This window comes from Alligator mississippiensis, chromosome 12 (assembly GCF_030867095.1).
Source record: "Alligator mississippiensis isolate rAllMis1 chromosome 12, rAllMis1, whole genome shotgun sequence".
Taxonomy (NCBI): Eukaryota; Metazoa; Chordata; order Crocodylia; family Alligatoridae; genus Alligator; species Alligator mississippiensis.
The window spans coordinates 49,991,635-50,008,004 of NC_081835.1; the positions used below are offsets into that span (position 1 = coordinate 49,991,635).

Genomic DNA, 16,370 nt, shown 5'->3' on the forward strand with positions numbered 1-16,370 from the left:
GTAGACTACATTTTTTCTCCCACCATCAGTAGGAGCAGTGGAGCTGTAATCGTGTTACTGCAACAGTGGGAAAATTGTCTAAGGTTCTCAGTGCACATGCAGGTAGGAAATCTTGTGTGATTTCCCACATTGTAGGCCAAATTTGGTGAATGCCTGATAAATTTTTGGTATTGTAGGTTTTGCATGTAGAGGTATTCAAAACAGATAGTTAAAGAGCAATTGGTGGGGCAGGGTATTGAAAGCTTGTCCAAGGAGACTCAGCTTTGCTATCTTGCTATTCCCATGATTTCGGATTGTCATTGGGATTCCTTATTCAGCAGATGGCCCCATCACATGCAGCTTGTTCAGAGTGCTGCAGCATTTCAACTTGCAGGTTGGTCAGCCACCACTGTTCACATGTGTTTTCTATCTAATTCAGGATGGCAGTACCAGATCTTAAACTTTCAGACATGGCTGGACCTGGCTCTGTGGTATTTCCCATTCCCTGAGCTTCCTCCTGCAATGCAGAAAGACACCTGTGTTTTAGGGATGATGCTTTAGATGAACAGTCATCTATTCTGTTGCTGCGATGGGCATTTCGGTGTGAGTTTCTCTTAGTCAAACTCCTATAAAGGGCATCTCTGCCCAGTGCAAATAGTGCAGTCCACATGCCGTTTTTCATTCTGATAACTATTTGTGCTTTTCATTGAGGACAATGAAAAGCCTTGCTATTTTCACAGGGACTTCGGCTCATACCACAGATCATCTCCTTTTCCTACTCTATTAGCCTTTTTTCCATATTGGGTACCATTTGTCAGAACACAGCCCTTATCACGTACCTGCCCTTCCATGGGCCTGGGAAGTGAAAGGGAGGAAGGCATAAACCTTTCCCATGCTTCTATTTTGATCAGCTTTGGAAGTGAACAAGGGGGAGGGGGATTAATGTAGGTCATGTTTGTATATGTTATTTCTTTGCTGTTATTTTTATGCATACTGGGAAAACTCTGTATATGGAATTTATTAATTACAGCAGAAAAAGCAGTTCATGCTGCTATTCTGGCTATAGGAAACATTTTTGCATGGGGGTTAGGTTGTTTTGAAGGTGGAGATGGAGGCTCAGTTAATATAATGACTTGTTCACAGAGACCATAAAAGTCATCTAGGATTCCTGGATAGTGTGTCAAGGGGAGACATTTAAAGGCAGTTTTGTGACCTTGCTTATCTGTGGGAGAAGTGGTGAAGGCATCTAGGATTTGGTATTTTATTGCCTTGCTGGCCTTGTTTTAATCTGAGGGCTTTTACTAGTAAATGAAAATGATTGCTGGTTTCCAGTTTCTTACTCCCAGGTGGAGCATGCAGAGCTGTGTAGTGGGGAAACACACCCTTATTATTGGTGTTTGTTTCTTAACATTTCAGCTAAAGCATGTTGTCTGCATAGTTAAAGTATTTGTTATCTGACAGCAAAATGAGTCCATGAATGAGGTGTTGCTTTTCTGGAGATCTTATCCTGTATAAACAGACCATTAAAATGGGGTCATTTTACAGAAAACTTGTTTATGGAGTTGAACAATTTAGGCCATGACAATAACAAAATAAATGTAAAAATAACTTTAGAAATGGGACCACAGATATAGCAGCCAAGACACTTTCATCTTTAGTTTAGTTGAGCTTATCTCTCCTTTTATTATTCATATTGTAAACACGCTGATATAATCTGAAGTTGTCTTTTCTATTCAAAGGCCCAGGCTGTGTAAATACACCCTGCAGTAGAGCCTTCTGTTTGTTTGTTTCCAACTCTGGTAGTGATAAAACTAAGAAAAATATTTGGGCCCCGATTCATCAAATCGCTTTAAGCATGTGCTTAATTCATACTTATTGGGACATAAGTCCATACTTAAGGGCTTGGCATGGAAGGGAATGGACTTGAACACATGTTTATATGCTGAATCAGAATCTTCAAGAGCCATAAGCTAATAAAGCAATGACGTTGTGTCCTGGATCACAATTAATGAGCATTTGCTTAATAAAATGGATATTTATGGTTCTGTGTCACTGAAATAGAAGGGGAGTAACCCATAAAGCAGGGGTGGGCAATTATTTGGGCCGGAGGGCACATGGGGAGTTTTGCTGATCTCCTCACAGGCTGGGTTAGCAGCCCTCTTCCCCCTTGTGCTGCAGCAACTCACCAAACCCCCCATGGGGATGCGGGCAGGGAGTGAGTACAACAGAGCTCACATGGGCAGTCCAGTCCATGCTGCTCCCACAGCACTCCTCATGGGGCTGAGTCCCACCTGCCATGAGCAGCCCATGCCATGCTTCCTCTGGTGCCCACAGCCCTGCCCGACTGGGTGCTATTCTGCCCCCCCCCTCCCCCTTCCAATGACAGCTCGTGCTCCTGGCTCCGCTGAGCTGTGCCAAGCAGCTTCCAATGGGGCTGTTCCTGAGGTGGTTGCAGCTGGCCAGGTGCTGCTATGCTCCCTCTGCCTCCAGCAGTGGCTCCTGCTTCTGGTTCAGCCCCTGCCACGCTGTGCCACACTGCTTCTGTTGGGGGTAGGCAACTTCAGCCAGGTGGCTGTTGCCTCAGTGTGCAGGGCTCTGTCTTCAGCTCCCAGCCACCTTTTAGTTGAAGGCAGCAAGGAGCTGAAGCCAGAGCACTGTGTGCTGGGCCAGGAGTTGCCTGGCTAAAGCTGCTCAGTCAGAGCGGTGTGTTGCAGCATGGCAAAGGCAAGATCAGGAGCAGGAGCTGCTGCTGGAGGGGTGGGGGGGAAGGAGCAGAGAAGCACCTGGCTGCAGCTGTACTGGGAATAGCCCCGCCAGAAGCTGCACGCACTGGCCGGAGCCAAGCTGTAGGTCCTGGGCTGGTGAGAGCCCAGTGCAGGATGCTCTGACATGATTGGGCAGGGCTTGGCCTCATTGTGGAGTGCTGCAGGGGCAGCTGCAGGCTGGATCTGGCCCATGGGCCAAATTTTGCCACCCCTGCCCTAAAGAAAGTGGTAAAAGAAGTTGAGTGCGTATACCTGTGGTTACAATGGGAGCATGATAGGCATGCTGAAGCTCCAGGTTCTATTTCTGGCTTTGTGATTGACTGCCTATGTGACCCCTGCCTAGTAGCATAACAGATGGGGGCCATTCGGGGAGAGCCATGGCATTGCCTTTGTGGGGAGGAGCAGGGAGCGTGAAAACAGCTGCTTCCCCAGCTACCGGGGCTCTACTATACATTGCTGCTGCCCAGGGCAGAGTCTAGGGGTATGCGAAGCTTCGGTCACCGATTCGATTCAAAGAAGATTTGACCCGATTCAGAGGGCGAATCACCAAATCCAAATTGAATCAGGAGACCAAAACAACTCTCTGAATCTATTCAGAAAAAGATTCAGAGATTCAGAAGGCAGTCTTTCAGGGGAATAGAAACTGAGAAGAGGGAGAAGGAGTGGGGGGGGAATGACTGACATCTGTAGCTGGCCAGCGACTGTGTTCTTTCCCTGAGTCCCCTTCCAATCACAGTGCTCTAGGAGAGGGATGTCAAAACAGCACATAAGCCTCTTTCTACAGCCTTTCTGCTCCTTTTGTGAGCTGTTTCTTCCTGAGCATCGGGAAGGCCCCCTGTTACAGGTTACCATCCCTACTGGTTTCACCCCGCTCTGCCCTAACACACACAATCACACATGTCACAAGTTTTGCTTGTCAGCACCTTAAGGTGCAGTTTCTCAGAAACCCCAGCACCTGTCTCCTTGGTAGGCCTCAAGCCCTCAGAAAGGGCTACCATCCCTGCTGTTTCATCCAAATCTGCCATCTCTCTCTCTCTCTCTCTCTCTCTCTCTCGCACACACACACACGCGCACACACACACACGCGCACACACACACACACACACGAGTTTTGGTTTCAGCAGTTTGAGGTGTAATTCCCAGAAACCCCTGCACCTATTTCCTTGAAACTTGGCAGGCTTCATGCCCTCAGAACGGGCTACTATCTCTGCTGTTTTCATCCGAAGCTGACAAAAAATGACTAAGTTATAAGTATTTCAGTGATTCCCCATTATAGTCTATGGCCAAATGACCGAATCTCTCCAAATCAGCGCTGAATCTTCCGAAGCCAATTCAGCTGACTTGATTTGGGACAGTGATCTGAATCTCCAAATCAAATCACTCTAAATCAGCCGAATCCGAATTGAATACTTTCCATTTCTCACAGGCCTAGCAGAGTCCTGTTAGGCCTCTGCCTTTGGTACACCCCTACACCATTCTGTGCCTCAGTTTTCTCATTTGCCAAATTAAGTTCCTGATTCTTACCTCCCTCAGGTATGTTGCAAGGTTTATTAGAGTACCTAACGGGGCAAATACGTCCCATCATTCATGATGAATAAAACATATAACATCTGGGACAAGGGGAGATAAATGTTAATGTTTAGAAGAGAATGTGTTGATATTTATTTAGATTTAAAAATGTGATGCTTTCACAAAATATAACTAGGTTGCAAAATGCAAAAGGCAGCAAGATTTGTGCCCGGCTAATTTACCAATATAATTTTTGCTCAGTTTTTAGAAGTAAATTCCTGCCATTGAGTCTTTTCCGAACATTTGTCCAGGACTGCCTTTTCTCTTTAAAATTTTTAGTAGCTTGCTTGATCTCATAACTTTTCCTTTTGAGGTTTAGAATATGTAATGTTACCAATAGTGTTTATGGGGTCCTCTAAATAATATTTGTGCAGCCAAGTGCATTTAAGCAGCATGTTACAAGGATTGTAAGAAAAAGAATTCTGTGAAAAGTAGATATATAACATATATTTGACTTCAGAAACATATCTGCTTATCAGAAATGTTCCTCGCTTCCTAACTGTGTATTTTCTTAGAAGCTCACAAGTCTTGTATACCTTTGTATTTTCTAGGCAGTCATTCTGAGCATAAAGCTAAGATTGCAGCAGGATCAAGACTTGGAGAAGGTAAGTATTTCTGGCATAGACTTCTCTGTCATTAGATCTATCCATCAGTAAACAAGATCTATCAAGACCTCACCCCGTGTAATGAGCCTCATGAGGTGAATCTTCGGCAAAAGTGGGAATTATATATCAAATTATAAACCTTTATCTCATTTGCAAGAAATTGCTAGTAAGGTGGTAACACAATGTTACAGCTGTTAAGGGACTAGCATATTTTTTTATACCATATTACAACTCAGAAGAACTTTTCCACCACTGGGATCTGAAATCCAGCTGTGTTCATTCAGTTTGGCAAATGGTTTTTGCTATAATAAAACTAACTAAATAAAAATAGTGCCAAATTCTTCCCTGCTCTAGCTGTTCCAGGATAATGTAGGAAGATTATAATTACGGGGATTCACCCTCCAGGTTATGGTTAGATATGACCTGGATTTAATAATTTCTCAGGCTGAAGCTTTATAGTATTATGGCTGGTATTTGTGTTGAAAAATTATGTAAGACATTCTCCTTAGATACATGCTAACATAGAAGCATTTTTCTTATGTTGTTTGATTTAAAGACATTTCCCTTGGGCACTTAAAGACATCACTGAAAAAGCAGGTGGGCCATACTGGGGCTCATCCTGAGCCAGTGTGGGGGGCCATAAGTCTAACAATCTGCCTTCTGGGCAGTAAAATTGCAGGCAACAGCCTCTGTGGGGCTACTTTTCCCTTTCTAGCCATGTGGGCTGGTTGGGCTAGAACCATGGCCTTGCCTTCACACTGCTCTGGCCATTGCAGTTGAGCCAGTTCAGTATGGGGAGCAATATGCAGCAGTGCAGTTTCTGTAATGCACTTCCTGTGCTGTATGTTGGTTTTCTTCATAGATGTGCACTCCACTGCTGCTTCAAGATAAAACTAACTTAGTGGAGGCTTATGTAGCAGAAGATCCCAATCTTCAGTGCAAACTTTTACAGATCCTGGATGCATGGCGTGAACCCAGTTTTAATATTAAAGACATTGCAAGGTAAAATATTATTCTGTTTTCCCTGTTACCCCTTTAATTTCCAAACAGCATGAAATGTTAGATGACATTCCAGACAGGTGCTAAGTGGCCATCAGGAAAAGATAATATGATCTCTTTGTATACTCTCTAGATTTGTTTTCTTATAGTATTTGAAGGCCATGTATTAAGTTGCTGAATGAAGTCTGTTTTTTATCATTTGAGAAGGGGAAAATTCTAGTAACTGAAGTTTTTGTCTTCTCGAAGCTATACTATCAAGTGCTGAGACTATATCACTCATGTTCATGTTAATACTAGGGGATGGTGCTTAGTTCCTTTCCCTGGAGAAGCTATAAACAAAGACATTGCAGTCAGTCTCAGTAATACCTGTTGAAAACAAAGCTTTTTCCAGGAAGCCTTAATAACCTGATTCTGCTGCTGTGGAAGATGGGAAGTATTTGTTGTGTGGGTCTAGCAGTGAGATATTCCCATAAAGCAACAGCAACCAACAAGAAAAATGCAAGACAAATCATTCTTTTTCCAGTCAAACCTTCATGCTTGTTTGTCATTTCTAAATCACGATTTATCAGCAAGCTCCTGCCAAGTACAGAGACAGCAGTATAATCAAAGTAACCGTATAGGTGCAGTAGGTACAATGATAATACAAAGTAGAAAAAGCCCCAACAGGGTTGTGGAAAACCAGGTACTTTTAAGTTGCTGAGGCAAACTCCTAAAAGCCTTTGAATAGGAGAATGAAGGCACAAATATTTGCTGCTAAATGATATAGGGAGCAACACATCCCTTGAAATCTGCCATAGATTTTGCTGCAGTCTGATTGTGCCTTGGAAGTCCAGTTTGGGAATACTGTAGCCTCTCTGGTTAGGCATTCCCAGATGGATCAGGAAATGGTACAGGAATTGTACTGATGGTCAGGTTTTACTGTTAAGAGGGGCAAGTATCTTATCCACTTATAATGACACTTTGCTTTTTGTTTTATTTGTTGCTTACAGGCAGTATCAAGGTTTGCTCAACTACAGACCGGATAAATTTAACCACAAAATGTTGAGCAAGCTGGTCTTCAGGCTCCTTAAACAATATAACTTAGATCCAGGTATGTCATGTTATAAATACATCATTTAGTCCACTGAACAACACATGAAGCTAATTTGTCTTTCCCCATGTCCAGCAAGGAATTTGTGCTGTAATTTATCAAGGGATTTTCAGAGCTTAATTGAAGTTGTTTAAAAACAAAGCTCAAAGTTATGGGAATTATCACTTAGTGTTGTCGAAGAACCTAGATGGAGGTGACTAATAGGTTGTTTCTTCCATGATATGAAATAAATCTTGACTTGAGAATGGCTCTACATAAACATGAGATGGTCAGCTTTGAATTATGGCTCCATCCCACTCACATAAGAGGCTGCACGTAATTCATCTGAGGATTCTGGCTTTTTGAGTTACGAGTCCGTCAACTTGGTAGAGATAACCCATGGGAAGCAGGAGGCACATAACCCTTCGTATCTTTCCTGAGAACTAGGGTTGGCAGCTGCTGCTGAAAGGAATTTAAAGGGGTCTTGCAAACTTCTGAGAGAAGTAACCTACTTTCTGTCCAGCTCAGGGGTCTGCCTCAATCCCCAAAGTCGCACACAATCCATTCAGTTCACAAACCCCATTGTTTCATCGGCACAAATTATTGCATATCTTATTTTCTTGGAATGAAAGGTATCTGTAACCCTAGTTGTAACTCTCATGATACCTAGCAGTGGTACTGTATTTCATATTCATCTTTCCAACTTTATAGTGCTGCTTGAACTTTAGTGAGTTAATCCTCTCAGCCTCCTCTGGGGTCTGTAAGTATAACAAAGCCCATTGTATTGGTTTGCAAACTGAGATACAGAGAGGTTAAGGGAATTGTTTAAAATAACGAAGCAGGTCAATGGTGCATTCAGGGTTAAACCTCAAGAATTTCTGCCTCACAGGCCTGGTCATCCATTATGCTTCCTTATAATTTATAAATGGACGTGAAAGAATTACATTTTAAACCTGTGATAGACCCACAAACAGACAAAACTGAGGAGGAAGGGTGAATGGTGAAGTTGTTCATACATAAAGTGTTCTCAAGGGCAAGCCCAGCAAACTCAGGCATAGAGATTTTTTTCTTTTTGTGAGAGTCTTAGATGTTGCATGTAATGGCTGTAAGAAAAATGACCCACATGGTGGTGTGCTTTTGGAATTGTTTGTACCCCTTGGATTAATAAAGGTTTTGTAGCCATAAGTTGAAGCTATAATACACTGTGCAGTATAGCTACAAATAATGATGACCGTAAATATTTCTTCTTGGTAGCTTGCAGTTCACCAGGATATTTATTAACGTACTCCTTTTCTGTCTGTATAATACACCCATTGTATTAGTCATCACAGCATGTCTGCCTTCAAGTCTACAAGAAGAAATCAGGAGGATAATGTAGACAGGGGCATGAGGAGGAACCAACATAGTGAATGACTTTGAAACAAACCACTGGTTTGGAGGATTTTAGCTGTTTCTAATAGAATATCATGGGGAAGAATGGGGTACTCTTTGCAATCCATGTAGGGCCCCCTGTACTGGTGAACCTTAAGTTCATAAGAACATAATGAACTTAACTGGGGTGGCACACATAGGCCTAGAGTTAATGAAGACCTTGCCAGGGAACTTGTGGAGGGACTAGATGGATTTAAATCTGCAGGTCCTGATGATCTCCACCCCAAAGTGCTGAAGGAATAGCAGGGGTCATTGCTGGACCTCTGGCACAGCTCTACGAGCACTCATGGTGCTCGGGCGATGCACCAGAGGACTGGAAAAGGGCCAGTGTGGTCCACATCTTCAAAAAAGAGAGGAAGGAGGACCCAGGAAACTATAGGCTCGTGAGTCTTACCTTGGTCCTGGGGAAGCTTTTCGAAAGAATTATCCTGGCACATGTCCAAGAAGGGCCAGCAGGGGATGTTATGCTCAGGGGCAACCAGCATGGGTTCATTAGGGGCAGGTCTTGTCAAACCAACCTGGTGGCCTTCTATGACCAGGTCACCAAGTGCTTGGATGTGGGTGTCGCAGTGGATATAGTCTTTCTGGACTTCAGGAAGGCCTTCGATACGGTCTCTCACCCCATTCTCAGTAAGAAACTAGGAGACAGTGCTGTTGATTTCTACACAGTCAGATGGGTCACTAACTGGCTGGAGGGCCGCACCCAGAGGGTGGTGGTGGATGGGTCTTATTTGACCTAGAGGGATGTGGGCAGTGGGGTTCCCCAGGGCTCGGTCCTCGGGCCCACACTATTCAACATCTTCATCGGTGACTTGGGCGAGGGGGTAGAAAGCACCCTGTTCAAATTCGCAGATGACACTAAGATGTGGGGTGAAGTGGGTACACTAGTAGGAAGGAACAGGCTGCAAGCTGATCTAGACAGGTTACAGGGGTGGGCCGATGAAAACAGGATGGGGTTCAACACTGACAAGTGCAGGGTAATGCATCTGGGGAGGAAGAACCAGCGGCACACTTACAGGCTGGGGAACTCCCTTCTCGCCAGTGTTGAGACAGAAAAGGGTCTTGGAGTCATCATTGATGCCACAATGAACATGGGCCGACAAAGTGGGGACACGGTCAGGAAGTCCAACCGTACCTTGTCATACATCCAGAGATGCATCTCGAGCAGGTGCAAGGAGGTGATCCTCCCCCTCAATGTGACACTGGTCAGGCTGCATTTGGAGTACTGCGTCCAGTTCTGGGCGCCGCACTTCAGGAGGGATATGGCCAATATGGAGAGGGTCCAAAGGAGGGCCACCCACATGATCAGGGGTCAGCAGGGCAGGCCCTACGAGGAGAGGCTGAGGGACCTGAACCTGATCAGCCTCCACAAGAGAAGGCTGAGAGGGGATCTAGTGGCAGTCTACAAACTAGTCAAGGGGGACCAGCAGGCTATGGGGGAGTCCCTGTTCCCCCGAGCACTCCTGGGAGTTACAAGAAACCACGGACATAAGCTAGTGGAGGGTAGTTTCAGGCTAGACATTAGGAAGCGCTACTTCACAGTCAGGGTGGCTAGGACCTGGAACCAACTTCCAAAAGAAGTGGTGCTGGCTCCTACCCTGGGAGTCTTTAAAAAAAGGCTGGACGAACATCTGGCCGGGGTCGTTTGACCCCAGTACTCTTTCCTGCCACGGCAGGGGGTCAGACTAGATGATCTCCCTTCCAGCCCTACCAGTTATGAAACTATGAAACTATAAGGGCCACATCCAGATGAGTGTGGACATTTGGTTCCCTGGGGACAAGTAGCAGCAGTGCATCTTGTGCCACAGCTACTTGTTCCCAGGGAATGCCTGTGCTACGCATGCTTTGGTGCATGGCAAGTTACCCCAGGGACAGTAGGGGAGGCTGGGTCCAGCACTAGGCTGTTCCCAGCAGCCTTACCTGGGGTCCTGAGGACTTCCTGGGGTTGCAGCTGTGGTGCTTCTGCCAGGTAAAGCCTTACTGGTAGCTGTAGCGCATTTCTGGGGAGCCCAGCTCCACTTTTCAGCAGCGCATGCTGCCTGTGAGTGCACTGCTCTGTTGTTTTTTTCCCCCCCACAGGTTTTTTTGACCCCTGGACATCCAGGGGTCAAAAAAACCTGCAGGACCCGCCCCCCGCACAGCTCCTGAAGCCTGAAAGGAGTCATTCTTTTGCTTCATTTGAAACTCTCATTATTGTTAGTGCAGGATTTTTTTTCAAAATTGCTCGAGCAAGGTGTTGCTCTCTCAAACTTGCCTTGCCTGCCAGGTCATGTTTTTCTGTTAGTGCAGTGTCTGTGGAATTAGTTTGAACTTTTCGGCAGCTTTCTTTGTGTAAATCACAGCATGCCTGTGGAATTGTGTCTATGCACACTGGCTAGTGCTGCAGAGTACTTATGCTGCTTGTCAAGTCACGTACTGCCAGGTGTTGGCTGTTCTTAAGGATGCACTTGCATTTGGTACAAATGTGAGGTATAATCTGCACTCTGCAAAGTGACAGCACTTGCATCAGAAAAGGCATTTGCCCATACTTTAACCAGCAATTCAGTCTAGTGGAAACCAGCATTCATTTCCATCTGAGTATCCATACTAGATTTGGTCCTGAAAGGTCACCTAGAGACATGTTGAATCAGATAATCTCTTGGATGTCCTGGTCCTTCTGGTCAGTTCAAGCTACTTTGTCCTACTTGACAGGATTCTGCTGCTGGGATTGAATGGGGCCAATAGAAACTAATTGGACAACTATGGAGTTGTTGACCCCACCCAGATGTGCTTCTCCAGTGTTTGTGGAGAGAATCACTCACTACTGGTGCTGTGTTTGAGAATATGTAGTCCCTAGGAGGAACTGGCAATATTTATTTTTGTCCAGCCTCCCATGGAACTCAAGCCAGGACATCATCGTGTATCAGACTACAGGATCTGCTCCAGTCCCCTTGGAAATAGCTTTGAAGGGGCTGAATGAAAGTCCATCAGCTATGTCTTCAGAGCAGTGAGGCTAGTGTCCCTGAAAGTTATAGCTGTGATAGTGGCAGTTGAGTTAACATGAGTTCCCCTTTCCCTTTCCCCTCTGACTTCTCTCCCTGTTCCTGGTAATCCTCTGTGTCTTTTTTGCTGGTTATGACTAGAGATGATCTTTTTAAATTTAAATTTTTCACATTGTGAAAAGTAAGAAGGGGTTGGTTTGGCTGAATTTTTGAAAATTGTATTTGAATGCTCTCTTTTTTGACCAGGTCTCCTCTTAGCTAGGACTCTACCGATAATCCAGTCACAGGAGGATGAATCCCCATCCTAGCCACCTGGCCTCATCCTCTTGGACTCGGCTTCTGCTCCGCGCCACATTCCCTCTTCTGTTGTCCACCTTTTCCCTTTCATGCCTCCTTTCCATTGCTCATTCCCACTCCATGAAAGTAGCTAGGGCTGGCAACATAAGGAGAGGTTGTTTTCAGTAAGAAGCAGTGGAAGGAGAAACAGTTTGTTAGGTATAGCAGACCCATTTGTTGACTCAGCTCTTGGCTAGTCCAGATTTGCCCTCACACCTCATTAGCTAGAAGCGCCTGCTTTTCCCTGCACAATGAACCCTGTGGACTCTTTAGCAGGATTTAAGAGCTGACCACTCCTTAATGTGGAAAGCAACACATAATGCTGCCAGTCCTGAGGCTCATGAGATAGAACAGAATTGATTCAGTATATCAGAGCCAGGTGTCAGCAGATAAATACGTATCTAATAGTTTGTTGTCCTCTTCCGATATGTTCCTATTTGCTGCTTGACACACATTACAGAGCACGAAGAACTGGTGATTTTGTGCTGAGTTCCTATAATGCCCCAGTCAAGTGAATGCAAATTCCATTTAATTAGTTTTATTGGAGTTGGAGGAAGAAGATGGGCAGAAGTGGCATCTGGTTGTGAAATAACAATATGGGGAAGCTATTCATTTTCATAAGCTCATCATCCCACATAAAGTGGTGGGTCAGTGTGTTTTGGTATGAGGAGTCTGTTTATTATTATGGGATAAATATGTCTTACCTTAGAGACTGAATTAACAGAATGGACAGGGAAAATGTCTATGCAGTGGGGTGTGTGGGGGTGGAGGAGGAGGGTATATGGTTGATGTAGTTATAAAGCTACATCCCACTATCTCTCCCCAAATTAACCAGGTATCAGGAGGAGTTCAGTGACAAAAGACATAATTTGGACACAAAAAACCCCACACCCAACAACTAGGTGAAAGCTTAGATGCACTCAAAAAGTAAAGCTCATTTTATAAGTTGGCTCTGAGTGGCACATTATGATGTAAAGAGTTCCTCACTAGGGTCAATGAAAATGAATGTCCATGTCCATTACAGCTAAAGAGCTGAAGTGATGGAAATTGCTTGCACTGCCAGCTGAAAGAGCTGTATAGATGCTGCCTCAGAGCTGCATGATAAATTAACTAAAATACTTCTCTATTGAATGCTGTAAATATGATCCTTTACCTTAACTTGTCAAATAGTGCTTCAGTTGAAATAATAGAGCTTTTTTTCTCATGTTTTGTCACCCACTTTCCTGTATTCCTATATTACATTTTTTACCAACCTTTAAACTCAGAGCTGACTGTGCAATGTAAAAAATTATTATTTCTCATTATTTTCATATAAGAGGAGGGAAAAAGTGCTGCATAGGTAATAATAAGGCAAGGTTATTTGGGTAAATGTGATATTTTTTTATTAGACCAACTGAATAGTTGGAAAAATTACTCTTTGTCTAGGAGGAAAGCTTGCAGAAAAGGACAGTTTTCTTGCCATTTTCCAGTTGGTCTAATAAAAGGTATCATTTTGGAACCAAGAGTTCTAGTTTTTTGTATGATTATTTCTCAGGTATTCAAACAGTAGAGGGCAGAAGCGAGCTGCTTAGAAATCTGTGCGCTTGCTCAGGTAACTCACTACTAGCTTCCGACCGTGGAATGTGTGAGTTCAGCGCATCTCAGGGGTGACAGCCCCCAAGAAGCTTCGGTAGTATCCCACAGGGTTTTAGGATTAAGCATCTTTAAAAGATGTTATGTTGGAGAGAGATCAATGAGTATAAGTTTGCACTGTGCAGAAAATGTCAAATCTTCATAAGGATGAGAGAGACAAAGTGACTTTAATTTGGGGGTCCACAAATAGCATTCAAGTACATCGAGGCAGTGTTAAAGGATACCCTTTTTCTTTTGAAGGATACCCTTTTCCTTTCCTCTTCTCAGGTTGGAAATCTTCCCAGTACTTTCCTAGTAGTTTTCTTGCAGTACTTTTCAACCCTGCTGTCAAGTTGCAGTGCCTTACATACAGCATTATCTATGAGCATAGCCACAATGAACTCATATTCATTGAAGGGATGTGAGTCTCTTGACACAAGTTCATTAACTTCTACCCAACAGTGACCCGCTGGCTTTTGCCCCCAAACTGCCCTCATGAGATTATAAAAGATGGTGTAGTCCAAATACCACTCAGTTTCTTGAGGCTAGGGCAGACGAAATGGTTCTGGACATCCAGTATCCTTGCCACTTTCCCCTCTTTTCTTTGCAAACCTGCATCCTTTCTGAAGCTCAGGTCAAAGACCTGGGTTCATTAGTGTCTGATAAAATAAGCTGTTGCTTACAAAAGTTTATGTAGCTCTGATATAGTTAGTCTGTAAGGTGCAGTTCTAGCTTGCCTTCAGTCTGTTCATAGGTTATGATTAAGTTTCTAGATGTTAACTAAGTAGAGTTTCATATTCACAAATGTGTGAGAAGCCCAACTTTGGGGCGCTGTTTGCAACCCCAAACAGGGCCAGTGAAGAGATTTTTGCAGTTCATGGAGAAAGGCCTCCAGCCCAGTCATTTGCTTTTTTATGATATGCAAAATTCACTCTCTGGGGTAGGGGAAAGATGAGGAACTGGTTATTTTACACCCTCCATAAACCCCTCCCCCTGAAAGTTGTAAGAAGAGTGTAAAGGAACCATTCCAATCATGCACGGTAGTTTCAGGTGATCCACATAAAACGGACGTGAAATAGGACTCCCTGCTGTAATAATGAAATAGCATTTGCTAGTGTATCTCAGCATGGCAGGCAACTGAAATAGGGATATCAAGAGCAATATGACTAAGAGCAAACTTGACCCTAGAAGATCTCACAGTATACTGTTTGTTACCTTGTTTTACATTTTACCTTCATTTTCCTTGCTACTGCATGTACTTTTCTATGATGCTTCCTATAAATTCCAGTAACAATGAGTATTCTTTCATTTTGTCCAGCACATTAATAATCCACTTTTGTGACACATTGCCATTCTATGCTTTCACATAATTGCCCAATGTACATGCAATTTTTTGGTTTCTTCTGTCATTCCTCATTATTGCTTTGTCTACCATCTGATGGTTGTCTGTCCTCTTCTGCTAACTCAGCAAAAACATTGTCACCCTTGCCTAATAGAGTATACTTTAACAATTAAATATTTCAGTGGCTAAACTATGGCCAAACTGTTGCTCTGAGTTTAAATTCTGTGTAAAATATTCAAAATCACTTATGTGGCTTAGGAGCCTATATCCCATTTTCCGAAGTTACTCGGGCCCTTAGTAATTTAAGGTTTTGTCTGCATGCAGATATTCAAGAAAGATAAGGCAAACACCATGAGGATGCACTCATTCAGGAGTAATATAGCCTTGGATCCCTGGAGCTATGGTTTAATCTTGATACTTACGTTTTAAAATGCAAATAGCAATTTTACAGCATAAGTAAGCTCAGAATGTTCCTGGTCCTAAAGTTCCAAGCATGGCTGGCATCTTTCCTAGGGTATATCATGAGCTTGACGTTGATTTTCATATAAGAGGAGGGGAAAAGTACTGTCTAGGTAATAAGCAGATAAGGTTATTTGGGTAAATGTGATATTTTTTATTAGACCAACTGAATAGTTGGAAAAATTACTCATTGTCTAGGAGGACGTGCAGATGTAGTGTGGACTTTAAGGCCTTTTCTCCCTGTTTCAGCTCTTTGTCCTAATGTCATCAATCAGCAACACCTAGGATCCCTGAAATATCTCTTCTACAAGAGGTTTGTTGAGGTATGCTTTATGGCTGGTGCATGTTTGCTTATTTATTTTGCATTTGAACAATGTAGTAGCAGTGTTAGAAATATATGGATAGACAAACATATGGTAATACTGAAAGGGATTGTTTCTGCTCAAAAATTGCTGCTGTGAACACTGAGATGGAGTTGTTATAAACTGATCATTGGTTGTATGTTTTATTATGCAGTTATGCTAATTATAGGGACTTAAAGGGCCTTATATGGGACTGGCATCCTCGTGCAGTGTTGCATGCCCTCAGCTCGTACAAACTTCATTGATAGTTGGAGGTGCCCTGCAGAAGGCATTCTTCCATTCATAGATGTGGGTTCTGTAGAAAGCCAAGTTGATCTGCCATTTCTTCAGCCAGTATAGATACTACAACAAGGTTAACTACCTATTCAGTCAGGTAGTTGACTGAATACTTTAAAATACTGACCCTTTCAGTATTTTTAATTTTCCCCATTACTTTAAACACAACTTCCCCTTTATAAGCCATGTTTTTCAAAGCTGTCTCTCCACAGTAGGTTTTTAAGAGGTTTTTAATATCCACCTAGATACAGCCTGGCTAGGATGATCTAGTTGGGGATGGTCCTGCTTTGAGCAGGGGGTTGGACCTCCTGAGATCTCTTCCAACCCTAATTTTCTATGATTCTATAGTACTGATATCAATTTTTTTGCATTATTCAATTGCCTGAAGAGGCATGAAGTCACCTTGTGTGTTTCTTATATACTGTGAGTGCTAAGCACAATATGAAAAGAAGGAATGCTGTGAAGCGGAGTGCCTCCTCTAGTTTTACACTATTTGACTTCACAAAAGCTTGTAGCTTTGTACCCACTCTAATCTGAGTCTTGCTGGATTTTCTTTATTTCATAAAATCTCTGGGGAGCTTTAGTG

General features: G+C 43.4%; 1 protein-coding gene across 12 annotated transcripts in view; it reads left to right on the forward strand.

Moving 5' to 3' along the window:
* The window catches only part of EXD3 (exonuclease 3'-5' domain containing 3), a 457,407-nt gene that overhangs the window by 151,043 nt on the left and 289,994 nt on the right, over positions 1-16,370 (forward strand). For all 12 annotated transcript variants that reach the window (XR_009455884.1, XM_059715506.1, XM_019475746.2 and 9 more), the window contains 4 exons: positions 4,865-4,918; positions 5,781-5,920; positions 6,907-7,007; positions 15,396-15,469. Coding sequence is in view for 11 of the 12 variants with exons in the window: in XM_059715506.1 (XP_059571489.1) it covers positions 4,865-4,918; positions 5,781-5,920; positions 6,907-7,007; positions 15,396-15,469 (369 nt within the window). In the remaining variant the exon portion in view is untranslated. The remainder of the gene's footprint in view (positions 1-4,864; positions 4,919-5,780; positions 5,921-6,906; positions 7,008-15,395; positions 15,470-16,370) is intronic.